The following is a 20,319-nucleotide window of genomic DNA, read 5'->3' as shown; positions in this document are numbered from 1 at the left end:
CCCCGGAGACATCCCTGACCTTGAGGTGAGCAGCAGACATCTCCCATGACAGAGCACTGCCATCTCCTGGGGACCGCGGGGACGGGTGCTCTCCCGGGGATGGGGACAGGGATGAGGACCGAGACCAAGTACAGGCATCCCTGGCCCTTCTGCAGCCCTCTCTCCGCAGTGACACTGCAGTGCAATGAGCAAGAGGCTCTTGGTGCTGGGCCCCGGACTGGCGGTGACAGGGTGACAGATGGGAGGGTGGCTGTGACTGCGAGGTGCCAGTGCGTGCCACTCTGTGCATTTGGTTCAGCCCCAGCACAGCATCTTTCCCCCCCTTACAGCTCACAGGGAGGCCTCAGGCTTTCCAGCCAGAGGAAAATAATCCGAAACATCCAAAACTCCATAACGAAACACCCAGGGGCCATGCTGGGGAGGGAGGGCAGGGAGCCCAGTCCTGCTGGGTACTGTGGTGTCCCCCCTCCCAGCACCCTCACCTTGCTCACCACCTGGGGAAACTGAGGCACACTCACAGCACACCCAAAGAAGGCTGCAGGCACATGGGAGATGGGTCACCCTACTCCCCACTGCATGGCTTTAGGCTGTAGCATCCCAAACCGCCTGTCTCTCCTGTCCCCCCGTCCCCAGCTCAGCAGTGCTGGCAGTGTCCCAGCCCTGGCCGGATGGCCGCATCCTTCCCTCCCGGCTGCGCCCCGCAGTGCCCCGGGCTCTGCCGGTGGCTCCTTCACCCCCTGGGCACCAGGCTGATGTCGGAGCCTGGCGAGTTTGGATTTTCTTCTCGGGGATTTTTGTTTTTTCCCACTTGCTTCCTTCCTCCGCCCTGGCCCCGTGGCCTCGGCTGCCCCTGGCCCCGCCGCCTCCCTGGCCTCCCCCAGCCCCCTGGCTCTGGGCCCAGCTCCCAGCAGCCCAAAATCGAGTGGTGGGGGGCCCTGCGGGGGGTTGTGCCTCTGCTGTCTCCTGCCCTCAGTGTAGCTGGGTAAACCCCACTGCAGCCCCTCTGCTGTGGCATCATGCCTGGGCAGGTCTGTGGGTGCCAGGGAGACCCCAAATCCCCATCCCAAACACCAGCACCCCCAAATGCCTGTCTGCTGGGGCCCCGCGACTCATCCCCATAAGGACACCCACCCTGTCCCCCACCCACAAGGACACCCAGCCTGGTGGCCGGGCTCAGCTGGGTATCCCCATACAGGGTGGCACCGATGGCAGTGGGTGCCCAGGCACAGCAGGGCAGGGAGCACCCCACTCCAGGGCGTTGTGCCACCTCGAAACACCACGTTGCAGCCACCACATACCCCAAGAAACCCTGATGGACAAAAGAAACACGGAAACGCCGAAGTGTGAAAGTGCTGGAGATCCCCCAACCCAGCCCGGGGTCTGAATCCGAGCCCCTCCAGCCCCTGTCAGCCTGTGGGAGAGCATTGGGAAGGGACGGATGAGCAGGATATGGCTCAGGGACACACAGCCAGAGCACAAGGGGGTCCAGCAAGTGGGATGGGATCAGGGTGAGCAGGACCGGGCACACGCAGCCACAGGCTCCCGCAACCCAGGGACTGGGAAGCCGGGGCAAGCAGCCGGGATGCTCCCTTCTTTCCTCAGAGGGCAGCATCCCGCTGCCCCAGCGGGATAAACACCCACTTCCTGCCCTTAATCAGCTCCAGAGGGGCTGTGGAGGGAGACAAGGGGGAGGAAAGAAAAAAATCTCTGGAAAGAAAAACTCATTTCCTGCGACAGAAGAAAAAGATAAAGTCTGGGCTCATTAAAGTGAACTTTACTGGGGAGAGACGGGAAAGAGCCAAACACAATGTCCTTGAAATTTCCTCCACACGGCTCCGTCCACGAAAACAGGATAAAGCCGCTTCCGCTGTCTCTGCCGGAGCACGCCGAGGGGGGAGTGGGGCCGGGGGGGTCGGCTACAGTTTGTCGAGGTGGGAGCAGACCTGCTGGAAAACCTCCTCCACGGAGCCCTCGGCGTTGAGCTGGGTGCAGAGGGGTTAGCTGGGGAGGGGGGGTCACTGAGGAGCTCTTCCAGGGATGGATTTTGGCCACGGGTGGGGAGATTGTGGCTAACTTAGGGCAAAGAGGTGCAGGGCCATCCTCAGAGCGGGTCTCTGTGTTGGGAACTGGAGGGTGCAGCAGGCTCCAAGGGATCAAGCCCACCACAAATGAGCATGGACTGAGTTTCTCCCCCTTCCTTCATCATCCCTATCCATCATTTCCCCTCCCACGTGCACCCCACGCCATGGGGCTGGAGGATGCTGGCATCACCCATATCCCTGCTTACCTGGCGGACAATGCCTCTGCTCTTGTAGAAGGCGATGACGGGCTCGGTGGCCTTGTAGTAGGTCTCCAAACGCTTTTTGATTGTCTCCTCATTGTCATCCACCCGCCCGCTGGTCTCGCCTCGCTTCAGCAGCCGTTTCACCATCGTCTCCTTTCCCGCATCCACGTAGAGCAGCAGTGTGGGGGGGCCGATCTGTGGGCAGGGCAGACGTGGTTGTCACCGCACTGAGCCACCACGGGTCTGGTTTGGTTTGGGGAGATGGTGGTGGTGAGCATGGAGGTCACAGATGTCCCCGTGCCATCCTCTGCCTCCCTCTGCATGGGTCTGGGGGCAACTGGGACACCAGAACAGTCCCTGTGGCCCCAGATCTACACGGAGGAACAAAGGGACACCATGGCCAAGCCCTGGCTCTCTGTCATCACCATCATGCCAGCACCATGGTCACCTTCTGTCAGCCTGATGACATCCTGAAGAGATGTCCCCAAACTGTACCCAGGGCATGCGCTGTCCCCAAGGCAGGGGGACCTGCTGGGACCCTGTTGGGATGGGATCTTTGCTGGGATAGGGAGGCCGGGCTGCTGGTGGCACCACTGAGACCCTCTGCATGGATGGCAGGTGGCACGGCATGGCACCAGCACTCACCTTCTTCTCAAACTCCTCTCCCTGCTTCACCTCGCGGGGGTAGCCGTCGATGAGGAAGCCCTTGGACACGTCCGCTTTGGCCACCATGGCGTCCCTCAGCATGTCCAGCACCGTGTCCTGGGGAGAGGGGACAGAGCTGCCAGGGCTGACGTGGGACAACGTGGCCTCCCCCAGCACCCAGTGCCCCCAGTCCCCGCCGCAACTTCCCCTCGGGGTGGCAGGGATGGAGGTGTCCCCAGGCCACATGCCAACCATCACTGTGGTATCTGGTGTTCCCACAGCCACTTCTGCCCACATGCCCCCACCTGCAGCAGCCGTTGGCCCAAGTGGACTCACCAGGGGCACCAGCTCCCCCTTCTCCATGATGGCCTGCAGCTTCTTGCCCCGCTCCGAGCCTGAGCTGACCTCTGCCCGCAGCAGGTCCCCCGTGGAGAGGTGGGTGTAGCCATATTTCTGCACAATCTTCTCACACTGGGTCCCTTTCCCCGAGCCGGGGCCACCTGCAAGTCACACGATGGCCACATGTGCCCCATCCCACAGGTAAGGAGCTGGAGAGGCAGATGGAAGCAGCAACACAGACCCACAGGAGACCCCAGAGCCTGGTGAGATGGGGAGGGGTCCCCAAGCCTAGCGCCAGATATGGTGGGAAAGCTGCTCCTGGGGTGGGCTGGGGGATGCCAGGTCCATGGGGGTGGCGTGGGCTGCTGGCAACTGGCACCTGGGTGTCACTGTCCCATTGGCACCTGGCCATCACCAACCCACCAGCACCCAGGACATCACCACTGCCTGATGGCACCCAGGACATCACCTCCCAGCTGTTTACTGCCACATCACCCCAGATACTGTCACCCCAGGTGCCCTATCAGTCTCAACAGCCCCCCAACCCTGGTGCGGGGGGACGGAGCTGAACCGTGACCTCAACCCCACCAGCGGCAGGACCCAGACACCAACTTACCCACCACGAAGATGATTTTGTGGTGCTTGAGCTTTTCTGAGGGAGAGAAAGAAAATAAGTAATTGTCAAAAGACAGAAAGCATGCTGGGGACTCAGTTCTCCCCGGGGCGGGGCACAATCCACGGCAGGTGTCCCTGGGGATGGAGGGGACCCACCCCAGGCCCCTGGGGAATAAAGATAAAGTGGGAAGCAGCCACGTGTCCCCCTTGTCCTCGTCACCTGAGCAGGTCACGGCTGGGCTGGATGTGGTCGAGCACAAACACCCCATGGCAGCATAGCCATGGGGCTGGAACCCCACTGCCGCATGGTGTCCTGGGAACTGTCACTGTCCATGGCTCCACTGCAGGTGGGTGGGGACCGGCCATGTCCGTCCCTGTGGACGGTTTGTCAGCCCGGCGGGCTAATGGAGGTTGTGGCAGACTCGGCTTGGCATGGCCACCTCGAGCGCCTGCCATGACCCCCAGCAGTCCCTGAACCCCAGCATCGGTCCCTGGGCCTGGTGGCCGATGTGCAGGTGGCACTAAATGCCCTATTCCCTGCTCAGCACCCAGGCACAGAGTCCCTTGACACCAGCCATGGCGCGGGGCGACGCCGGGGTCTGATGCCTGGGGTGGGAGGCTGAGCTAAAAATAAAGCCAAGCTGCTCCAGGGCCGCTCTCCCATCTCCTGATTACAGCTGGCTGAAATTTCAACTCCTCTGGCACTTGGCGATCTTCAGGGCTGGGGACAGAGCCAAGTGCTGGCAGGAACCAAGGGGACATGGGACACGTTGAGGGGCTAGAGGGACACGGGGGACAGACAGAGGGAAGGGAAGCAAGGGGAGGACATGGGGAAGGAACAGAAGGGGGATGGAGGGAAGGGATGGAAGCAGGGCAGATGGGATGGATACAAGCGACAAATGGGATGGATCCAAGGGGGATGGAAGGGGGACAGATGCAGGGGACTGGATACAAGGAAGACAGGGGGATTTAGGGAAGATGATGCAGGGGGGACCAAGAGAATGGATGCAAGAGGGACCAAGGGAGACAAAGGGATGGATGCGAGGGGGACAGAGCACTCACCTGTTGACATGCTGTCGTGGTCCAGGCACAGGAGCACTTCAGGCTGTGAGGGAAGAAGAGCAGGATGAAAAACTCAGCACTGCAGAGACACACAGGTCCCCAAGGCCAGTGTCCAGCTCCATGGCCAAGATGGGGGTCAGGTCTTCTGTCCCACTGTTGGCAGGGGTTGAAGACCTGACCGCAGCTTGGCCTTCAAACAGGGAACTCAGTGCCTGTGCTCCCCTGGCCATCACGTACCTGGCTCCCGGCAGCCACCCGCCCCATCCGGCTGCGGTAAGGGCTTCCCCATGCCAGGTGACACGCAGTGACGTTACGGGCTTCCTCCCCTGCCCTGACCACATCCCCATGCCCAGGGTGCCACCTGGCAGCCGGAAAACAGCTCGGGTTGAGCGGTGTCACTGGGACACTGAGTGATGGAGGCAGCATCCCCCCAGCTCCCTCTGGGCTGGTTTTTTAGGGGGTACCCTACGGGGGGGCTTGCAGCACCCCACTGCACGCCCATCACCTTGTAGCAGGTGTTTGGCCACTCCACCTGCCCGCACCCAGCCCTGTGGCACCCAACCTGCTTGTTTGTGGTGTGTCACCCCAAACCGGCAGGACAGGGCGCTGGGATGGGGCCAAACGAGCCGGCAGCCGCTGATGAGGTTGAGTTACAGCTGGGAAAGGGCAGAGGTGAAGTACGGCTGAAACCGGCACCGGGTCACGTCCCACAGGGCTGAAGCCATGGGATGGTCCCTACGGGGTGGGTCTGGGGGGGCTGGGAAGGTGGAGGACCCCCAGGGTCCCCAACTGTGGGGGGTACCGATCTCCAGGATGGCTGCACCGACCTCGGCAGGGCCACAGGGCAGTGAGAGCACCCCTGGCCCTTGGTGTGGGTTTGGGGCCTGATCCAGCACAGTGCTGGGCTGATGGGCTCGGGGTGAGGGTGATGTGGAGATGTCCAGTCACGAGGAGATGGGAAGCGTGTGCTGACTGGGGAGCACAGTGGGATGGGGCTGGGGAGGGGGCTGGGTTGGGGGGTGCAGTATGGCTGGGGACTCCCCAAAGGCCTTCACGGGATGCACCTCATGGTGCTCTCACCAATCTCATCCCAGCTCCAACGTATCCCTTGCACACCCCCATCCACCACCCCATTCCCTTGGCATCCAGCTGCACCCCCTGGGACCCCAGGCCTAGGCTTGGGCTGCTCCAGCACCCCTGCAATCCCCCCAGCACCCCCGCAATGGCTGCAGCACCCATGCAAGCCCCCCAACACCCCATGCAAGCCCCTCAGTATACCCTGCAGTTGTTCCAGCACCCATGCAAGCCCCCCAGCACCAACGCCCCCCACATCCCATGCAATGCCCCCAGCACCCATGCAATAGCTCTAGCACCCCATGCAAGCCCCCCAGCATGCCCTGCAATGCCCCCAGCACCCATGCAAACCCCTCAGCACCAACGCCCCCAGCATCCCATGCAATGCCCTCACCATGCCCCCCAGCACCCCTGCAATGGCTCTAGCACCCCCTGCAATGCCCCCCCCGTTCCCAGCCGGTGCTACCGGCCGTGCAGCAGCGCCGGGCACAGCCCCCCCCTCCAAACATCGGTGCCGCAGTGACCCCCCCCCAACACAAGAGCGGGCTCGGGCAGGGCTGCGGCAGCGGGACCCCCCGGAGCGGGGCCGGGCGGGGGGACACTGACCTCGGGGAGCGGGGCCGGGCAGCGCGGGCAGCTGCCTGCTGTCCTGCCCGGCGCGTTTAGCGCTATATATAGATCGCTGGCGCCGCGGTGCATGCCGGGAGCGGGCCGCTGCGCCCAGCGGGCAGGGGACGGGCAGGGGACGGGCAGCGGCCGCCCCCCGTAGCATCAGTCCTGCCTGTGCCGGGCTCCCGGCGCGGCGGGGGAAGGGATGCGGTTCACGCCCCGCGCGGCCGAGGGGTGCGGACCCCCCCGGGCTGGGGGCTGCGCCGGTCCCCAGTGCCCCCCGCCACGTGCCTCAGTTTCCCCATCTGCAGGGGGTGCTACAGCTGGGTCTCCATCCTGCTGGGTTTGGGGGTCTGTGAGCATCACATAGTCTCGCTGCACCTCCATCCCAGCCCCTCAGAGGGGGACAGCTATGCTTATCCCTGTCCCCATCCACCCCCAGCACCCCCACCCTGCAAACTCCAGTGTGTGGGATAAAGCCCCCAGGGTGCAGTGGCCTTACTTGCCTTTCCTCCTCCTCCACGGCTGCAGACCCCATCCCAAGGCCCCACAACCCCAGGGGAGTTCGCTGGGGATGATGCGAGTTGGGGACATCTCAGCTGCCACCTGCTCCAGGGCAGGCACTGGTGGATGGATCACAGCTGGGGACAGCTGGCTGCTGGACACGGGTCCCAGCTGGACACCCCAGTCCCCTTCCTGCATTCTGCATTCTCCTGAGTGCCTGGGGCCAGCACTGCTGGGGGGCCCAAGGGGCCCCGAGACCCCCTGCGATGGCACCGCCAGCACCCACCGCCCAGCCCCAAAAACCCAGCCCGGAGCCAGGGTCCAAGGCAACAGACTGCAGCAATATTTATTCCTGTACAAACCATTACAAAACCCCCATGGCCTCCCCTGGCATCAAGTCCCCCAATGCCCCAGCTGCAATGGGGATGGGCCACAGCTAGCGGGAAACTGAGGCACAGAGCCGCCTCCAAGTAACCCCTGCTGGGGCTCAACACCCAAACACACTATATTTAGTTGTTTTCTCCAAACCCACTTCTCCGCTGCTGAGCAATTAATAACAAAATTCTGCCCCCCCTCCCCACGACAACAGGGTACCAAGGGACACTGCCAGCCCCCCCACTACATACCCACTTCTAAATAATTTATAAGCAGTTAATAAATTATGAGGATCCAGCCACAGGCTGCTGCCAGCCCCTTCGTTACTGCTAACGAGCAGACCCCACTTGCTCCTTTGGCCAAGAAACCCCAATACAAACCCCAAGACCAGAAGCGAGGAGGAAAAAAAACCAAAAGCGACAAAAAGCCCCCCCAAATCCCATTGCTCTATTAGAAAATGTTTTGGCAGTGTGGGTGCAGGACACAGTGCTGCTGGGAGGGGCCGGGTGTTTTTGGGGTGCTGGGGCACTGACAGTGGCAGTGTCACCTCTGCAGGGTCCCACCGAAAACTGTGGGGTTCTGCCGAGGGAAGGATGCCCATGGGATTGGGGTGCTGGGGATAGCAGAGGGGAGCTGAGCCCCAAGAAAGGGTCCCCAAACCCAGGGGGTTGGGGGAAATAGTCTCTGCAGTAGCCCCAAAAGTGATGCAACCTCAAACCCAGCCGAGGGGCTGCAGCACCTCCCGTGTGCCTGCAGGGCGATGGGCTGTGATGCAGCTGGGCCAGGAGTGGGCAGGATCTCACCCTCACACCTCCCACCCACAGCGGGGGGACCCAAAACCCTTTGCACACCACCCAGCCCCCCCAAAAAACAGCTTAAAACCCAACACATCCCAGGTGTGAAAAGCCACTGTGCACAATGGTCAGTGGTCCCATGGGTGGCACCACGATGCGGGGCTCCCACTGCTCCCAGAGGGATGCAGGGGACCCCCCATCCGCCCCAGCTCTGCGGGGGGCAGCCCCTAGGGCCAGGCGGGGTGCGAGAAGGTGATGTTGTAGAGACTGGCCCAGCTGGCGAAGACTCGCTTCTCGGTGATGAAGCGATGGTGGTTGCCCTTGCGGCTCCGCTCATTGTGGATGTACGTCGTGCACTCGTCGGGGCCCTTGGGCTCGTAGTAGTGATAGGGCAGGCGGCGGGGTGGGGGTCGGTGGCTGCAGTGGGAGAGGAAGCATGGGGTGAGCCCCATGGTGAGGCCAGGGGGCTGGGGTGGGGACTTGGGGGTCTCCTTACCCACAGTAGTTGGGTGGCACCATGCCGTAGACGTGGACGGCGTCACACAGCTCCACCGCAATCACCATGGTGAACCAGCCAGTGCTGAGCCATGAGCGTGACTTCTCCCTGGAGAGGAGAAACAGGGGGGGTAAGGGGGCAAGGTGACATGGGGGATGGACCCCCCGCAGTGTCCCCAACCCACCATGCACACCCCCAGCCCAGTGCTGCAGCCCATCCCATGGAGCAGCCCAACAGCCAGCTCTGCCCCTGGGATTCAGAAACCAGGGGGACACAGTGCAGGAGGTGGCTCTGAGGTACCTGTCCTTCCCCGTCTCCCCCCGAAACAGGTCATCAAACTGCTTCATGCGGCCGGGGGAGACGATGTAGGCCGTCATGTTGGGGAAGGAGGCACTGACGCGTTGGATGATTTTCAGGAGGCTCTTCTGCATCTTGGCAGGCGGCCCCCAGAAGATGAATATGGTCTCCGGGGTCTTGTTGACGAACTCCTGGGGCCGCTTGAGGACGCGGTAGAGGCTGGAGTGGGCCACCACACGGAAAGTGGTCTTGTTGCCCACGTCAACCTCGTAGCCGGTGGTGGGAGCATCATTCATGCGGATGGTGCACTCGGCCCCGTCGATGGCTGTGCCCAGGCGGGTGCCCAGGAGGTGGCTGGAGCTGGTGACGATGACGCACTGGTGGCAGCGGGCAGTCAGGGTCTGGGGACCACAAGTGCAGTGAGCAGATGACTTTTGGCGTCACCATGACCCAGCAGGGAGGGATGGAATTGGGACGGTTGACAAGGCACTGCTGCTCCCCACGGAGCCAGAGTCCCACCAGTGCGGACGATTTGGCTGGATGTCAGCAGAGAACCGAATCCTGCACCCACCACCACAGCCAGACCCCACTGCCCAGCTCGTACCTTGTTCCCGCAGACGGGCAGGTACCCGCTTTTCACCCCCCACTTCCTGAGGTCGGGGGGCCGGCGGGCTCTGCCCCGCAGGCGGCTGTAGGGGAACACCTCGCTCCCGCTGCCGGAGCTGTAGATGATCAGCAACATGATCAGGGCAAACAGGACCCCCAGGGCGGCGGCGCGTTGGCTCTGCGGGTGGGGGGAGAGCGTAAGCCGCTGCCCCCACCGCACGGGTGTCAGCATCCCGCCCCGCTCCCGGTGGCATCTCCAGCTGGAAGCCCGGTGTCCCCAGGGAGTTGCCTGCTGTCCCTGGGGTGATGCTGTGGCACTCACCGTGCTGCCGCTCATGTCTCTGTGCCAGCCTCAGCGTGTAGCGATTGCCGGTGTCCTGCGAGCACCTGCAAGGCACATGGTCACCCCCAGCTCTGGCCCCTCACCACCATGCTTGGTGTCCCATCTCCTCGCTGCTCCGGGACGGGGATTCCGGATAAGCCGCCAGGCAGCCCAGCCCAGCTGTGCTGGAGCAGAGCCCTGCGGGGCAGGCGTCCAGCTGCACCCCCAGGTTCCCCTTTGAAGGGGACGACAAACCCCGGCACTGGTGTGGGGAAGGGAAATGCCATAGGCAGAGGCTGGGTGAACTCTGTGGCATCAAGGAGCCAAACCCAACCGCACCTCAGGCGAGGGAAATCCCCGGGGCGGGCTCCACTCCCAGGAGGAATTATCCTCCGCCAGCAGGGCTAAAGCTGCTCAAACCAGCAGGGTCAGGGAGGGTGAACCTGCCACTCGTGCCATGAAATCCCATTAAAACAGCCAGCTTAGACTGGAGAGAGAAGAACTGAGACCTGCACAACTCAGCTCATGCATGGGCTCAAATCCAGCTGGAGCCAGCAGGGACCTCTCCAGCCCCAGGGCCCAGGTGCACCCCGGGTGCTCGCCCCCAGGGGCACCTGCTCCAACCTCCGCTTGCCCAGGCTCCCAGAAATAGACTCACCCAACTTCATTTTTTAAAGTCCTCATTAGTGAGTCATGGCTGCTCCTGGAGTACTTGGAGCAATTGGACATTCAAAAAGAAAAAAAAAAAAAAGGGAAGCCTCTTTACTCATTGCCCTGAGGGAAGCAGGGATGGAAAAATACGCAGCAGCCTAGGTTTGATACTTGGGAGGACCCCGAAGGGCTCTCAGCGCTGGTGTCGATGCCCACCCAGGCGTGGGGGGGGGCAAAGGGGCCTCGCTGTGCACTGCCTGGGGAGCAGAGTCGGGACCCTCGTTCCTGCCACCGCTCAGGCCACGGGTGAGCCCGCAGCGGGGACCCCGCGGGCCTTACCTGGGCAGGGGCTCTCATCTGCAGCGGGCGGCGAGCGGCGCGGGGGGGTCCGTCATCTCCTCCTCCGTCCCGTGTGCCCCACGGACTGCGGGGGGCTGCCGGGCCCCTCCGGCGAGCACGGCCATGGCGGCGCCCCGGCGGTCACATCGCTGCTCTGCCGGGGAAGGGCTGATCCAGACCCGCTCCCCGCTTCCCGCACCCTCGGAGTGCAAATCTCGCTGCACCCCCACGTGTCGGTGTTCCCCCCCCCCAGCCCCGGATGCAAACCCTCCTGTACGCTGGGAAGTGAAAACCCTCCCCCGGCCCCCCGGCCTGCAAACCTTCCTCCACTCCTACGTGCAAATCCTCCCCCGCCCCGGCGTGCGGCCCCCCGCTCCCAGATGCGACCCCCCCTGCTCCCGGGTGCAACGCCTCCGCGCCGGCATCCCTCGGAAACGCCAGCTTCCCCCCGGGCAGCCCCGCTTTGCAGGAACCGGGCAGGCCGGAGGCCGCCCCCGTCCAGCCGGGGAGGAGTTCCCACCTTCCCCGCGCCCCCCCGCGCTCCCCGCCATCCACCGTGCACCGGAGCGGCGGGGCGGCTCCTCCGGCCGGACACGGCGCCATTCCCCCCACCCCGCACCGGCTTAACGGGCCCGGAGGAAACGCGCCTAGCCCACTGACCGCTCCGCTCCGCAGTGCACCGCGACGCTGCTGCCGGGGCCGCCGCTGCTGCCGCCCGGACCGGGGCCGCCGCCGCCGCAGCGCACAGAGCCCCGGGAGCCGCGCACCGCCCGGGGCGGGGAAGCGCCGCGGGGGTCCTAGTGCCGCCCGCCCGGGCCGAGCAGCGCCGCGAGGGTCCTAGTGCCGCCCGCCCGGGCCGGGAAGCGCCGCGGGGGTCCTAGTGCCGCCCGCCCAGGCTGGGCTACGACGGAACGAGCCGAGGTGCCCCCGCCCCGTCAGCCTGACCCGTGATCCCCCCCGGGGGCACCGGTGCGGGCAGCGGGGTGGAGTTGGGAGGCGGCAGCTCTGCCTGTGAGTGCCAGGAGCAGCACGCGGTGCTTGAGCCGCTGCCCAGCGCAGGGTCACATTGTTGGCATGCCGCGGCCTCCCCCGCGCTGGCTGGACAGCCCGGGGCCCCTCTCCGGGGGATTTCCTGGGGTGAGGAGGGGATTCCACCGCTGACCGGCACCTGCATCCCCCAACACCTATCTGGTGGGATTTTGGCTTTGCTGTGCTAGTGATGCCCGTCCCTGCGTGGGGTTGTGGCAGCTGGAGCACCCAACAAAGGGCTCCATGGGCTCTTCTCTTCGCACTGTCCTGGCAGCATCCCCAGGTTCCAGGCGACTCGCTCCTCGCTTGACCCCACCACTTCGCCTCAGCTGAAACAGGAGTCAACGTGTCTCCTTTTGCCCCTCCGTGGTCCCCTGACACCCCCAGGCCCACCCAAATGTAGCATTTGTTACGGGTTTAAAGAATCGCTGTGGCAGCTCCGTGCAGCCAGGCTGAGGGCTGCACACGTGCCCATGGTGTGCCCCGTGTCTTGGGGGACGTGGGAGCTGACAGCCGTCCTGCCCACAGCCCAGCACTGCTGAACCCTGTGGGGCTGAGGATCACTCCAGACGAAATCCACACCAGACCAGTGCCTGTCCTGCCAAAACACAGCTGCTGATTCCCAAATAATCTCATCCACGGGCTCTCAGCACCCTCCCCCATGCTCCAGCTCAGCTCTACCCCCTTGTCACCTCCCCCTCTTATTTATAGCCTGGCAGGAGAGCAGGACACCACAGCCCTGTGACCAGCTGCCATCCCCCCATCCCATGTCCTGCAGTTGCAAGGGGCACTGCATGAGGCACCACCAAGTTAAAAATGCTTTTAATGGCCACATTTGCTTTGGTCTGAATCCAAGGGCACTTGTGACAAGGCAACTTGGAGCTCCCGGGGCACATGTGGCCCCTGCACTTCCCAGCTGGGGGAATGCAGGGGAGAGCAGGGACCTGCCCGGGCGCAGAGCAGCAGAAGGCAGCAGCACGGGGGAGCCCGGACCCCTGCACCCCACACCCCGTGCTGGGTCTCAGGGTGCAAATGGGCCAAGGACTGTGGTGAAGCGTCATCCCTGGGAGAGGCACCAGCTTGTGGCCCTGGCAGAACTGAGCTCTCCCACCTCTCGTCGTGCTGGAGCCCAGCAGTGTGAATGTTTAATCCTGCATTAAATATTCATCCCAGCAGAGCTGGTGGAAAACCTTCGTAGTTGCCCTGGGTCCATCCTGGCAGATATTTGGAGCCAATGGAGCTCCATGGGTCCAGCTCATGCCCCCTGTGCACCAACATGGGGGGTCCCAGCCCACCCACCGGCTGGGGGAACCAGCCCTGCTGCTGCAGAGGTGGAGACTCCCTGCTCCAGGGCTCAGCAAAAGGCTGTGAACTGTGGCACTGGTAGATCCGGGACATGTGGTTGCAGGATGAGAGCCGCTGCCTCGCCCTGTGGCTGCCGCCCTACCTGCCTGCCCAGGATGGGTGGGTGAAAATGATGTTCCTCTTCTTGGCCCAGCGGGAGAAGATGGCTTTCTCAGTGATGAAGCGGTGCCCGGCGCGGCGGGCTCGCTCGTGTACCAGGTACATCTTGCACTCATCCAGCCAGCCCTTCTCAAAGTAGTGGTAGGGCACGCTCGAGTGGTTCTTCTCCCTGATGGGAGGGGATGGGGTGAGCGTGGGACTCGGACAGACACTGGATCAGCAGGTGTCTGCCCCCGCCACCCCTGTCACACCTGCAGTAGCTGTCGCTGACCATGCCGAAGACGCAGATCTGCTCACAGAGCTCCATGGCCAGGATCATGGTGAACCAGCCTGTGCTCAGGAAGGAGCCAGACTTGATCCTGCAAAGCACCATGGCTGCACTGGAGCAGGTGGCACAGTGCTGCCATCCCAGACGGGCTATGGATGCCCGAGGGGGGGACGGGTTCTGTGACAGGGGACCCGACAGGGGCTCCTTGGGAGCCGGTGGTACCTGTTCTTCCCTGTCTCGTTCTGGAAGACATCATCGCAATATGCCATCTTCTCCTCGGTCAGGGTGTAGATCTGCAGGTGGGGGTAGGTCTCCATCACCTTCAGCAGCATCTGGTAGGTCGAGCCCACCTTCTCCCGGTTCATCTTCTTTGCCGGTCCCCAGATGATGTAGAGGGTCTCCCGGGACTGCTGGAAGAAGTAGGGCTGGTTCTTCAGCAGCAGCGGGACGCTGGTGTGTGACACCACCCGGATGGTGCTCCGCGCTCCCACATCCTCCTCGTAGCCGGCGGTGGGGGCATGGTTCATGCGCAGGACGCACTCCTGCCCATCGATGTCCCGTCCCAGGTGTGAATCCAGCATCTGTCCTGAGCTGGAGACCACGGCGCAGTGGCGGCACAGCGCTCGCTCCAATGGCTGTGGGGAGATGCACGGCAGCTGCATACACAGCAGCCCAGCCCGCCCTTCCCTAAAGAAGGGGAAACTGAGGCACAGGAGGATCAGGCTGCCCTGTCTCCACCCACCTTCCCATCTGGGACGCGGCTGTACCCCTGAAACCTGAGGTGGGTGGGTGCCACGGGGCTGCCCCGCTCCCCCGGGACCCAGCAGCAGGGCTGCAGGCAGGCGTGGGAGCACAGCAGGACGTACAGCACGGCGACTGCCGCCGCGCACACCAGCATCAGGAACAGCCGGACCTGGAAGTAGAGTGGAGAGGATTTTCCGGGTTCTGGCCACACGCACCAGCCTCACATCAGGTGCCGGTGGCCCCGCGGTGCTGTGTGGCACAAGGAAGAGGGTGCTCGGGTGTGGGTGTGCTGGCCGGGGTGCAGCAAGGAGCTGCGGTGGGGAGCACAGGGTGCCTGCGCCCCGCTTGCTGCCTGCAGCGGCAATGGCCCCCCCGCTATATGGCCACGCTGATGGGGCCGGGGCTCCATGCTGCCTGCGGGGACCGGCAGCTGCCAGGCTGTGCTCTCCCCCTGCACCATTTTTGGGGTGAGTGGCCTACCGATGCTGGTGGGGTCCCCCTGGCCCTTAGCCCCCCCGTGCCCACCGGGGCCCCGCGCCCTCTGTCCCGGGGGGTACTCACCAGCGTCTTCATCGTCGTGGGGCTGGCGGGGTCCGGGGGTCACCCGGAGGCGGGGGTCTTGCACCCTGCACGCAGAGGAGGCTCAGCGGCGGCACCGGTGGATGGGGCACAGGGGACCCCCCTGTCCCCGGTACCCCAATGCCCAGGGTCCCCCCCCGTGCCCAGGACACACCCCTTGTTCCGGGACCCCCGGGGGCCAGGACCCCACCATGTCCCGGCCCCCCCCGCGTCCCCCACCCCGCCGCGGTGCAGCCCCCAGGGCAGGGTCGGAGCCCGGGAAGGGGCGGCCCCGCGGAGCGGCGCCCCCAGTGCCCGGTACCGGCCCCACTCACCGCGCCGGGAGCCCCCAGGGCCGCCGCCGGGCCCCGCATCCCGGCCGGGCGGCACCGGGCTGGGGCTGGCGGGGCGGGGCGGGCGCTGCAGGACCGGGACCGCCCCCGCCCGCTCCCGGCACCGAGTTCCGGCTACTCCGGGGAGGCGCCCGCAGCGCAGCAGCGCCCGCGGCTCCGGGACCGGTACAGAGCATCGGCCTCCGTGCTCCGGGGCTGGCCCCGGCACCATCCCCTGCATCCTGAGACCGACCGTCCCGGTACCGACCCCAGCACCCATTCCCTATGTCCAGGACCAACATGCCGGTACCGACCCTGGAACCCACCTCGTGTGTGCCGGGAACGACCCCAGCACCCATTTCTCTCCAGGCTCCTGCTCTGCCCTCTCAAGCTTCCCTCCAGCCCACGGGTCCCCGCGGCCACCCCCCTGTCCCAAAGCCCCTTCCTCACCTCCGTGCACCGCCAGCTCCCACCTGCACCGGACACCGGTGAGCTCAGGACTGGTGACAACAGCACGGGGACCCAAATGACCCCAAACGGCTTGGGAGCAAGGTCTCAGCACCCCGGTCCCCATGCAATGGCCCTGAGGGGACCATTGTCACCTGCAGCCCCCACAGTGGGGCTGAGCCCCCAAGTGCCCCCAACACACGTCCCCAGAGCGAGCTGGCGCCTGCCCGCCTGCCCAGGGAGCGGGACTGCACTTTGTTTTGTCCCACTGTTGACAAAGAAATATGAGAAGTAACATTGAAACTGGTCCCAACTCTGGCCTCTGCAGGCTCAGACCGAGAAGAAAGAGGAGGTGATGGGTGCTGCTGGGCCCCTCAGGCAGCAGCGCCTGGGGACACACCTGGAGATGCTCAGAGACGTGACTGAATTTTTTCCCCTTTTGCCTCCCCCTGCCCCAGCTCAAACCCGGCACCATGGAGCTGGCTGAGCCACATACAGCATGCGAGGGGCTGGGGAGCAAGGGATTCCTCACCGGGAGAAGGGACAACAGCAAGACACAGGCAAGGTAAAACGTGGAGGCTGAAGACTCAGCCTCAGGGACAGGTAAGCAGGGCGGGTGTGCAGCCCAGCACGGCCAGGCAGCCTCCCCAGGAGCCAGAAGCAAACCTCCAGCCCCAACTGAGCTTCTGGACCACCCTCCAGCCCCAGCCCCACCGCGGGTTACACCACAGCCAAGAACCGCAGCACCCGCGGTGACCCTGGCCACCAGCATCACCCCCTGGCAGGACGGGAGCTGACAGGACATGCTGCTGTCTGGTGGGGACAGTTCACAGCACATGCAAGAAAGATCAGGGCACCCCAAAACTGCCCCCCTTTTGCTGGAGTTACCCCCGGCAGGGCCAGCACAAGGCTGGGTGTGCCCAGCCTGGCCAGGTTCTCTCTGGCGCAGCAGCGTCTGACAGTGGTGACGGGAATGGCACCTGCCAGCGGTGGAGCAGAATGCTTCCTCGCGAGCCAGGGCATCTCTGGATGAAGGCAGGAGGGGACGCAGAGGGCAGCAGTGGCACTGTCCCCACATCCTCTGCATGCCCAGCCTCACTGGGGTCCCTCCTCAGGAAGGTAAAGCCCCCCAGCACCGTGATTGGCCCTTCCAGCACGAGATGAAGAACGCAAGTCCGGCTTTTCCAAACTCAGTTACATTTATTTCCTCTCCTTCTTAAATCCAACCAAAAACCCCCCACAAACCGTATGTAAACATTTAAAAAAAACCCAGAAGGAACAAACTACTGGACACAGCAAAAGCAGACAGGAAAGATCACTCAGAGGCTGGGCAGCGGGCAGGGGCCAGAGCTCAACTTGCACTCTGGCAGTTACAGCTGCTGGACCCCCCAGCCCCTCCCGCCAGTGCGGGCCGAAGCGCAGCAGGTCCCTGGCAGACGGGGCTCTGGTCCCTCTCTCAATGAGCCGTGGAGGTCAGTTTTGTGTCCCTTTGGTCCGTAAGTTGTAAACTACAAGTGATTTTGTCTCTGCGGGAAGGGAGGCGGGAGCACGCAGCCCTCTCAGTGCCGGGCACTCTGCAGGGGCTGTGGGTGCTGCTGGCAAACCCTTTCCTGGCTGCGACACTGTAGTGCAAGCATCTTCCCCTCATCTCCCTCAGCTGGGCCTTCATTCCGATTTCTGGGCAGGTTTCCTGCTCTTCCACATCATGACCATTATAAAAATGCCTGCCACGAGAGAGAAAACAGATTCAGCCAGAGAACTTACAATTACAGGCGCTTTTAAAACACAATGTAGTGATAAAAAGAAACTCAGCAGAGCGAGTGAGAAACAGTTCCGTTTGATAACAGCCAAACTTACACAAACAAACACCCTGAGAGCCTGTGCCAGGCCGAGCTGTGGAAGAGCCACAGAGAGCGTGTCACAAGCCTCACATGTTCACTAACCCCTCAGCAACTCTCTTCCTAATTTAGAAGCTTCTAATTAGAACAACAGAAATAACGCTCACCTATAAACAGCAGCAGCACCAGCCCAGCCACCACGGGGATGATAACTGCAAACTCCCGAGGTAAGAAGTACCGGTGGATCCCGTAGTCGCTGTCGATGAAGGGCTGCAGGGGACAGAGAGAGGAGTCAGCAGGTGGGACAACCCCAGGGCAAGTCCCTGACACCTGCAGCCTCGTGGTTTTGAAAGCAGGATGGAAATAACCTGCATGTGGCTCAGCCCACAGCTGCAGGGACATGACAAGGAGGGGAGAAAAGGTCTCAGCATTCAGCAGACAATGTGAGGCTGGCACAGGGATCCTGCAGCCCTGGGGTCTCGGGGGGTCACGGCTGCTCGCCTGCTTGGTGCTGAACCCAGCAAACCCCTGGACTCTCCACCCTGCAGAGGGAGCAGCTGATGTGGGCTCAGTTTCACGGCGATCCTGCCAGGATCCCACTGTGGAGGCCAACACAAGGCTCTGGACACTAGAGAGCAGTGTAAGGGTCCCCGCACAGCAGTGAGTGCACCTACATGCTCACGAGACTGCTCATCGTATAAACACGTATCAGGCAGCAGAGGCAAGAGGGAAATTCAAAGCTCTCAGAGGTCAGAGCGGAAGCTGCCAGTTCAGACATCAGCCCAGGGCTGGACCAGGCCTCTCATACCTGGAAAGCTCATGAGGAGATGTTTCTTTCCAGGAAGAAACCCTCTAATGACCCCAGCTGATGTGTCCCTAGTAGTGGGCAACTCCCAGGCTCACAATCACTTTTCCAGAGCTCTGCATTCTCTAAACCCTTGTCCTCCCTACCAGGCTCCAGGTTTGGTAAGAATCATCTCTTCATGTTTCCCTCTGGGCTCTCCCGCCAGAACCAGGAATTGGGAAGACTGTGAATGTGAACACCAATGACAACACCTCCAGAGCAACCAGGCTTCAGCTCTCGCTGATGGCTCGAGCGAGCCTCAGATCTTAGACCGCCCGGGTCAGCCTGTGCGAGAGCTGCAGGGCACGCAGCACAACCAAAGTTTGATCTCACCCAGCAAGGGCTGTGCCAGCAAAGAGAGGAACCTCTGCCCTAAAATTTTTAACAAGAAAGCTGGCAAGGCCGGGTCCTTCAGGCGCATGGACACATCAGCACCTGCACAAAGCCCAGGCTAACACCGGGTGTGAAGTGACCGGGGTTATAACACTCAGAGCCCCGTACCAGGATGACGATCCAGAAGGTGTAGTACATAAAGAGAAGGAGGCTGAAGGCGACCAAGCCGAATCCAACCAGCCGGTCCGTTACTGTGGCCTGCAAAGGGAGAGGGGGTCAGAGCGGGACCTGCACGCTGTGCCCCCTGCTCGGGAGCGGTTACCGGACACCCGCTGCTCGTTCAGCCCCGGGTTACTGAGCGTGCCGCTGCGGCTCCGGCCCACGGAGGGAACCGGAGACCCGCGGCCGCAGGAACCACTCACCGCGGGGGGAACGGGCGGGCCCGGCTGCTGAGAGCTCTCCCGGGGCCGCCGCCCGGCCGCGCCAGCCCGCACCCCACAGCCCGGCCCGGTGCTCCCACGTACCGACCCCGCCGCTGCCCCGGGAAGGGCCCAGGAGGCGGCGGGGCTCGGACTGGAGGCTCCGCGCTGGCTCCCGGCCGCGACTCAGCCCAAACCCACCCGGACACCCCACGCTAACGGGCCGAGCAGGGACGCGCCGCGGAGCCGGGGCCGAATCCCTGCCGCGGCGGGGGCGCTCCCAGCCGCACTCACCATGGCGACCGGCAGCCCCGGCCCTCGCCGTTGCGGGAGCGGCCACCAATCAGCGAGCGCCGCGCCAGCCCCACCCTCCCCTCTGCCGGCTGTGACCAATCATTGGAGGCGACCTTGGGCCCGCGGCATTGTGGGAAGCGCGGGCGCGGCTCCCGCGGAGCATGACGGGAGATGTAGTCCCGGCGGGAGCGGCCTCGGCCGCCATGGCGCACAGGACGGGCCGGTCCCCGCGGCAGCCGCTGCGCTGCCCACTCAGCCGCCCCATCTTGGAACCAACCGGCTCAAACACAGCTCCCCACACCCAAGATACCTGCGCCGCAGCCACTGTCTCCACACGCGCTGCGGCGGTAGGGAAGGGGAAAGCGACACTGAACGGCCGAGGGACATGAGGGAGCAGGATTGTCTGAGGCGGCGGCAGCTGAGGGAAAGGGGAAGGCCCTGCGCGGCACCCAAAGGTGCGGCTCCCTGGCTGAGGCGAAGCCACCTCCTCCCAGGCCCCTCGGCCCCTCCAGCCTCTGCCGCCCTCAGCAGCAAGTGCCTGACACCATTAATGGGATTTCTGACCGTGGTGGAAGAGCAGGGGCTGCCCAGCCCAGGCTGCGCCCCGAGGTGTCCCCAGAGCCCCGCAGGGCTGCGGCACCTTCCCCCAGGCAGCTGGGACACGAGGCATCGCCAGCAACTGGCGCCAGTTCACGCTCCCCGCTCCAGCCCTTCTCCCATCCCCAGGGATGTCTGGC

General features: G+C 63.7%; 4 protein-coding genes across 8 annotated transcripts; all 4 read right to left on the bottom strand.

The window, feature by feature from the left end:
• Positions 1 to 1,759: 1,759 nt before the first annotated feature.
• AK1 (adenylate kinase 1) lies at positions 1,760 to 6,671 on the bottom strand. The gene is made up of 7 exons (XM_065648544.1): positions 6,626 to 6,671; positions 4,946 to 4,988; positions 3,885 to 3,920; positions 3,266 to 3,429; positions 2,930 to 3,046; positions 2,288 to 2,479; positions 1,760 to 1,982 (listed from the first exon to the last, which is right to left on the bottom strand). The coding sequence occupies exons 2-7, from the start codon at positions 4,953 to 4,955 to the stop codon at positions 1,917 to 1,919; spliced, it is 585 nt and encodes a 194-aa protein (XP_065504616.1). The 5' UTR covers positions 4,956 to 4,988; positions 6,626 to 6,671; the 3' UTR covers positions 1,760 to 1,916.
• Positions 6,672 to 8,440: 1,769 nt separating this feature from the next.
• Positions 8,441 to 11,747, bottom strand: ST6GALNAC6 (ST6 N-acetylgalactosaminide alpha-2,6-sialyltransferase 6). Of its 2 annotated transcripts, none has more exons than XM_065648415.1 (7): positions 11,673 to 11,747; positions 11,013 to 11,161; positions 10,023 to 10,087; positions 9,699 to 9,878; positions 9,098 to 9,495; positions 8,798 to 8,905; positions 8,441 to 8,718 (listed from the first exon to the last, which is right to left on the bottom strand). In XM_065648415.1, the coding sequence occupies exons 3-7, from the start codon at positions 10,035 to 10,037 to the stop codon at positions 8,529 to 8,531; spliced, it is 891 nt and encodes a 296-aa protein (XP_065504487.1). In that variant the 5' UTR covers positions 10,038 to 10,087; positions 11,013 to 11,161; positions 11,673 to 11,747; the 3' UTR covers positions 8,441 to 8,528. The 2 variants fall into 2 exon arrangements, with proteins under 2 accessions (XP_065504487.1, XP_065504486.1); XM_065648414.1 differs by having other exon boundaries at positions 11,013 to 11,166; positions 11,673 to 11,744.
• Positions 11,748 to 12,847: 1,100 nt separating this feature from the next.
• ST6GALNAC4 (ST6 N-acetylgalactosaminide alpha-2,6-sialyltransferase 4) lies at positions 12,848 to 15,488 on the bottom strand. 2 transcript variants are annotated; one of them, XM_065648466.1, is made up of 6 exons: positions 15,411 to 15,488; positions 15,079 to 15,143; positions 14,516 to 14,686; positions 13,996 to 14,408; positions 13,757 to 13,864; positions 12,848 to 13,674 (listed from the first exon to the last, which is right to left on the bottom strand). In XM_065648466.1, exons 2-6 carry the CDS (start codon positions 15,088 to 15,090, stop codon positions 13,485 to 13,487), a joined length of 894 nt encoding a protein of 297 aa, XP_065504538.1. In that variant the 5' UTR covers positions 15,091 to 15,143; positions 15,411 to 15,488; the 3' UTR covers positions 12,848 to 13,484. The 2 variants fall into 2 exon arrangements, with proteins under 2 accessions (XP_065504538.1, XP_065504539.1); XM_065648467.1 differs by lacking the exon at positions 14,516 to 14,686.
• Positions 15,489 to 17,044: 1,556 nt separating this feature from the next.
• On the bottom strand, positions 17,045 to 19,621 carry DPM2 (dolichyl-phosphate mannosyltransferase subunit 2, regulatory). Of its 3 annotated transcripts, none has more exons than XM_065648739.1 (4): positions 19,583 to 19,621; positions 19,038 to 19,127; positions 17,860 to 17,962; positions 17,045 to 17,578 (listed from the first exon to the last, which is right to left on the bottom strand). In XM_065648739.1, exons 1-4 carry the CDS (start codon positions 19,583 to 19,585, stop codon positions 17,520 to 17,522), a joined length of 255 nt encoding a protein of 84 aa, XP_065504811.1. In that variant the 5' UTR covers positions 19,586 to 19,621; the 3' UTR covers positions 17,045 to 17,519. The 3 variants fall into 3 exon arrangements, with proteins under 3 accessions (XP_065504811.1, XP_065504812.1, XP_065504813.1); XM_065648740.1 differs by lacking the exon at positions 19,583 to 19,621 and adding an exon at positions 19,490 to 19,567; XM_065648741.1 differs by lacking the exon at positions 19,583 to 19,621 and adding an exon at positions 19,394 to 19,462.
• Positions 19,622 to 20,319: the final 698 nt, after the last annotated feature.

Source organism: Caloenas nicobarica, chromosome 19 (genome assembly GCF_036013445.1).
Source record: "Caloenas nicobarica isolate bCalNic1 chromosome 19, bCalNic1.hap1, whole genome shotgun sequence".
Lineage (NCBI taxonomy): Eukaryota > Metazoa > Chordata > Aves > Columbiformes > Columbidae > Caloenas > Caloenas nicobarica.
Note: the sequence above shows the minus strand (reverse complement) of the source record. Positions and strands in the feature narration are given on the sequence as shown.

Bases quoted from the DNA above. Each gene is read 5' to 3' on its own strand.
- DPM2 (XM_065648739.1), bottom strand. The intron at 17,963-19,037 runs GTACGGGGCTCT...TGTCCCCTGCAG, and splicing joins CCTTCTGGATCGTCATCCTG to CCCTTCATCGACAGCGACTA. The intron at 17,579-17,859 runs GTGAGCGTTATT...CTCTCGTGGCAG, and splicing joins GGTGCTGCTGCTGTTTATAG to GCATTTTTATAATGGTCATG.
- ST6GALNAC6 (XM_065648415.1), bottom strand. The intron at 8,906-9,097 runs GTACCTCAGAGC...TCTCCTCTCCAG, and splicing joins GGGGAGACGGGGAAGGACAG to GGAGAAGTCACGCTCATGGC. The intron at 8,719-8,797 runs GTAAGGAGACCC...CTCCCACTGCAG, and splicing joins GTGCCACCCAACTACTGTGG to CCACCGACCCCCACCCCGCC.
- AK1 (XM_065648544.1), bottom strand. The intron at 3,430-3,884 runs GTAAGTTGGTGT...TGTGACTTGCAG, and splicing joins CAAAATCATCTTCGTGGTGG to GTGGCCCCGGCTCGGGGAAA. The intron at 1,983-2,287 runs GTAAGCAGGGAT...CTCTGCACCCAG, and splicing joins GCAGAGGCATTGTCCGCCAG to CTCAACGCCGAGGGCTCCGT.
- ST6GALNAC4 (XM_065648466.1), bottom strand. The intron at 13,865-13,995 runs GTACCACCGGCT...GGTGCTTTGCAG, and splicing joins AACGAGACAGGGAAGAACAG to GATCAAGTCTGGCTCCTTCC. The intron at 13,675-13,756 runs GTGTGACAGGGG...CCCTCCCATCAG, and splicing joins GTCAGCGACAGCTACTGCAG to GGAGAAGAACCACTCGAGCG.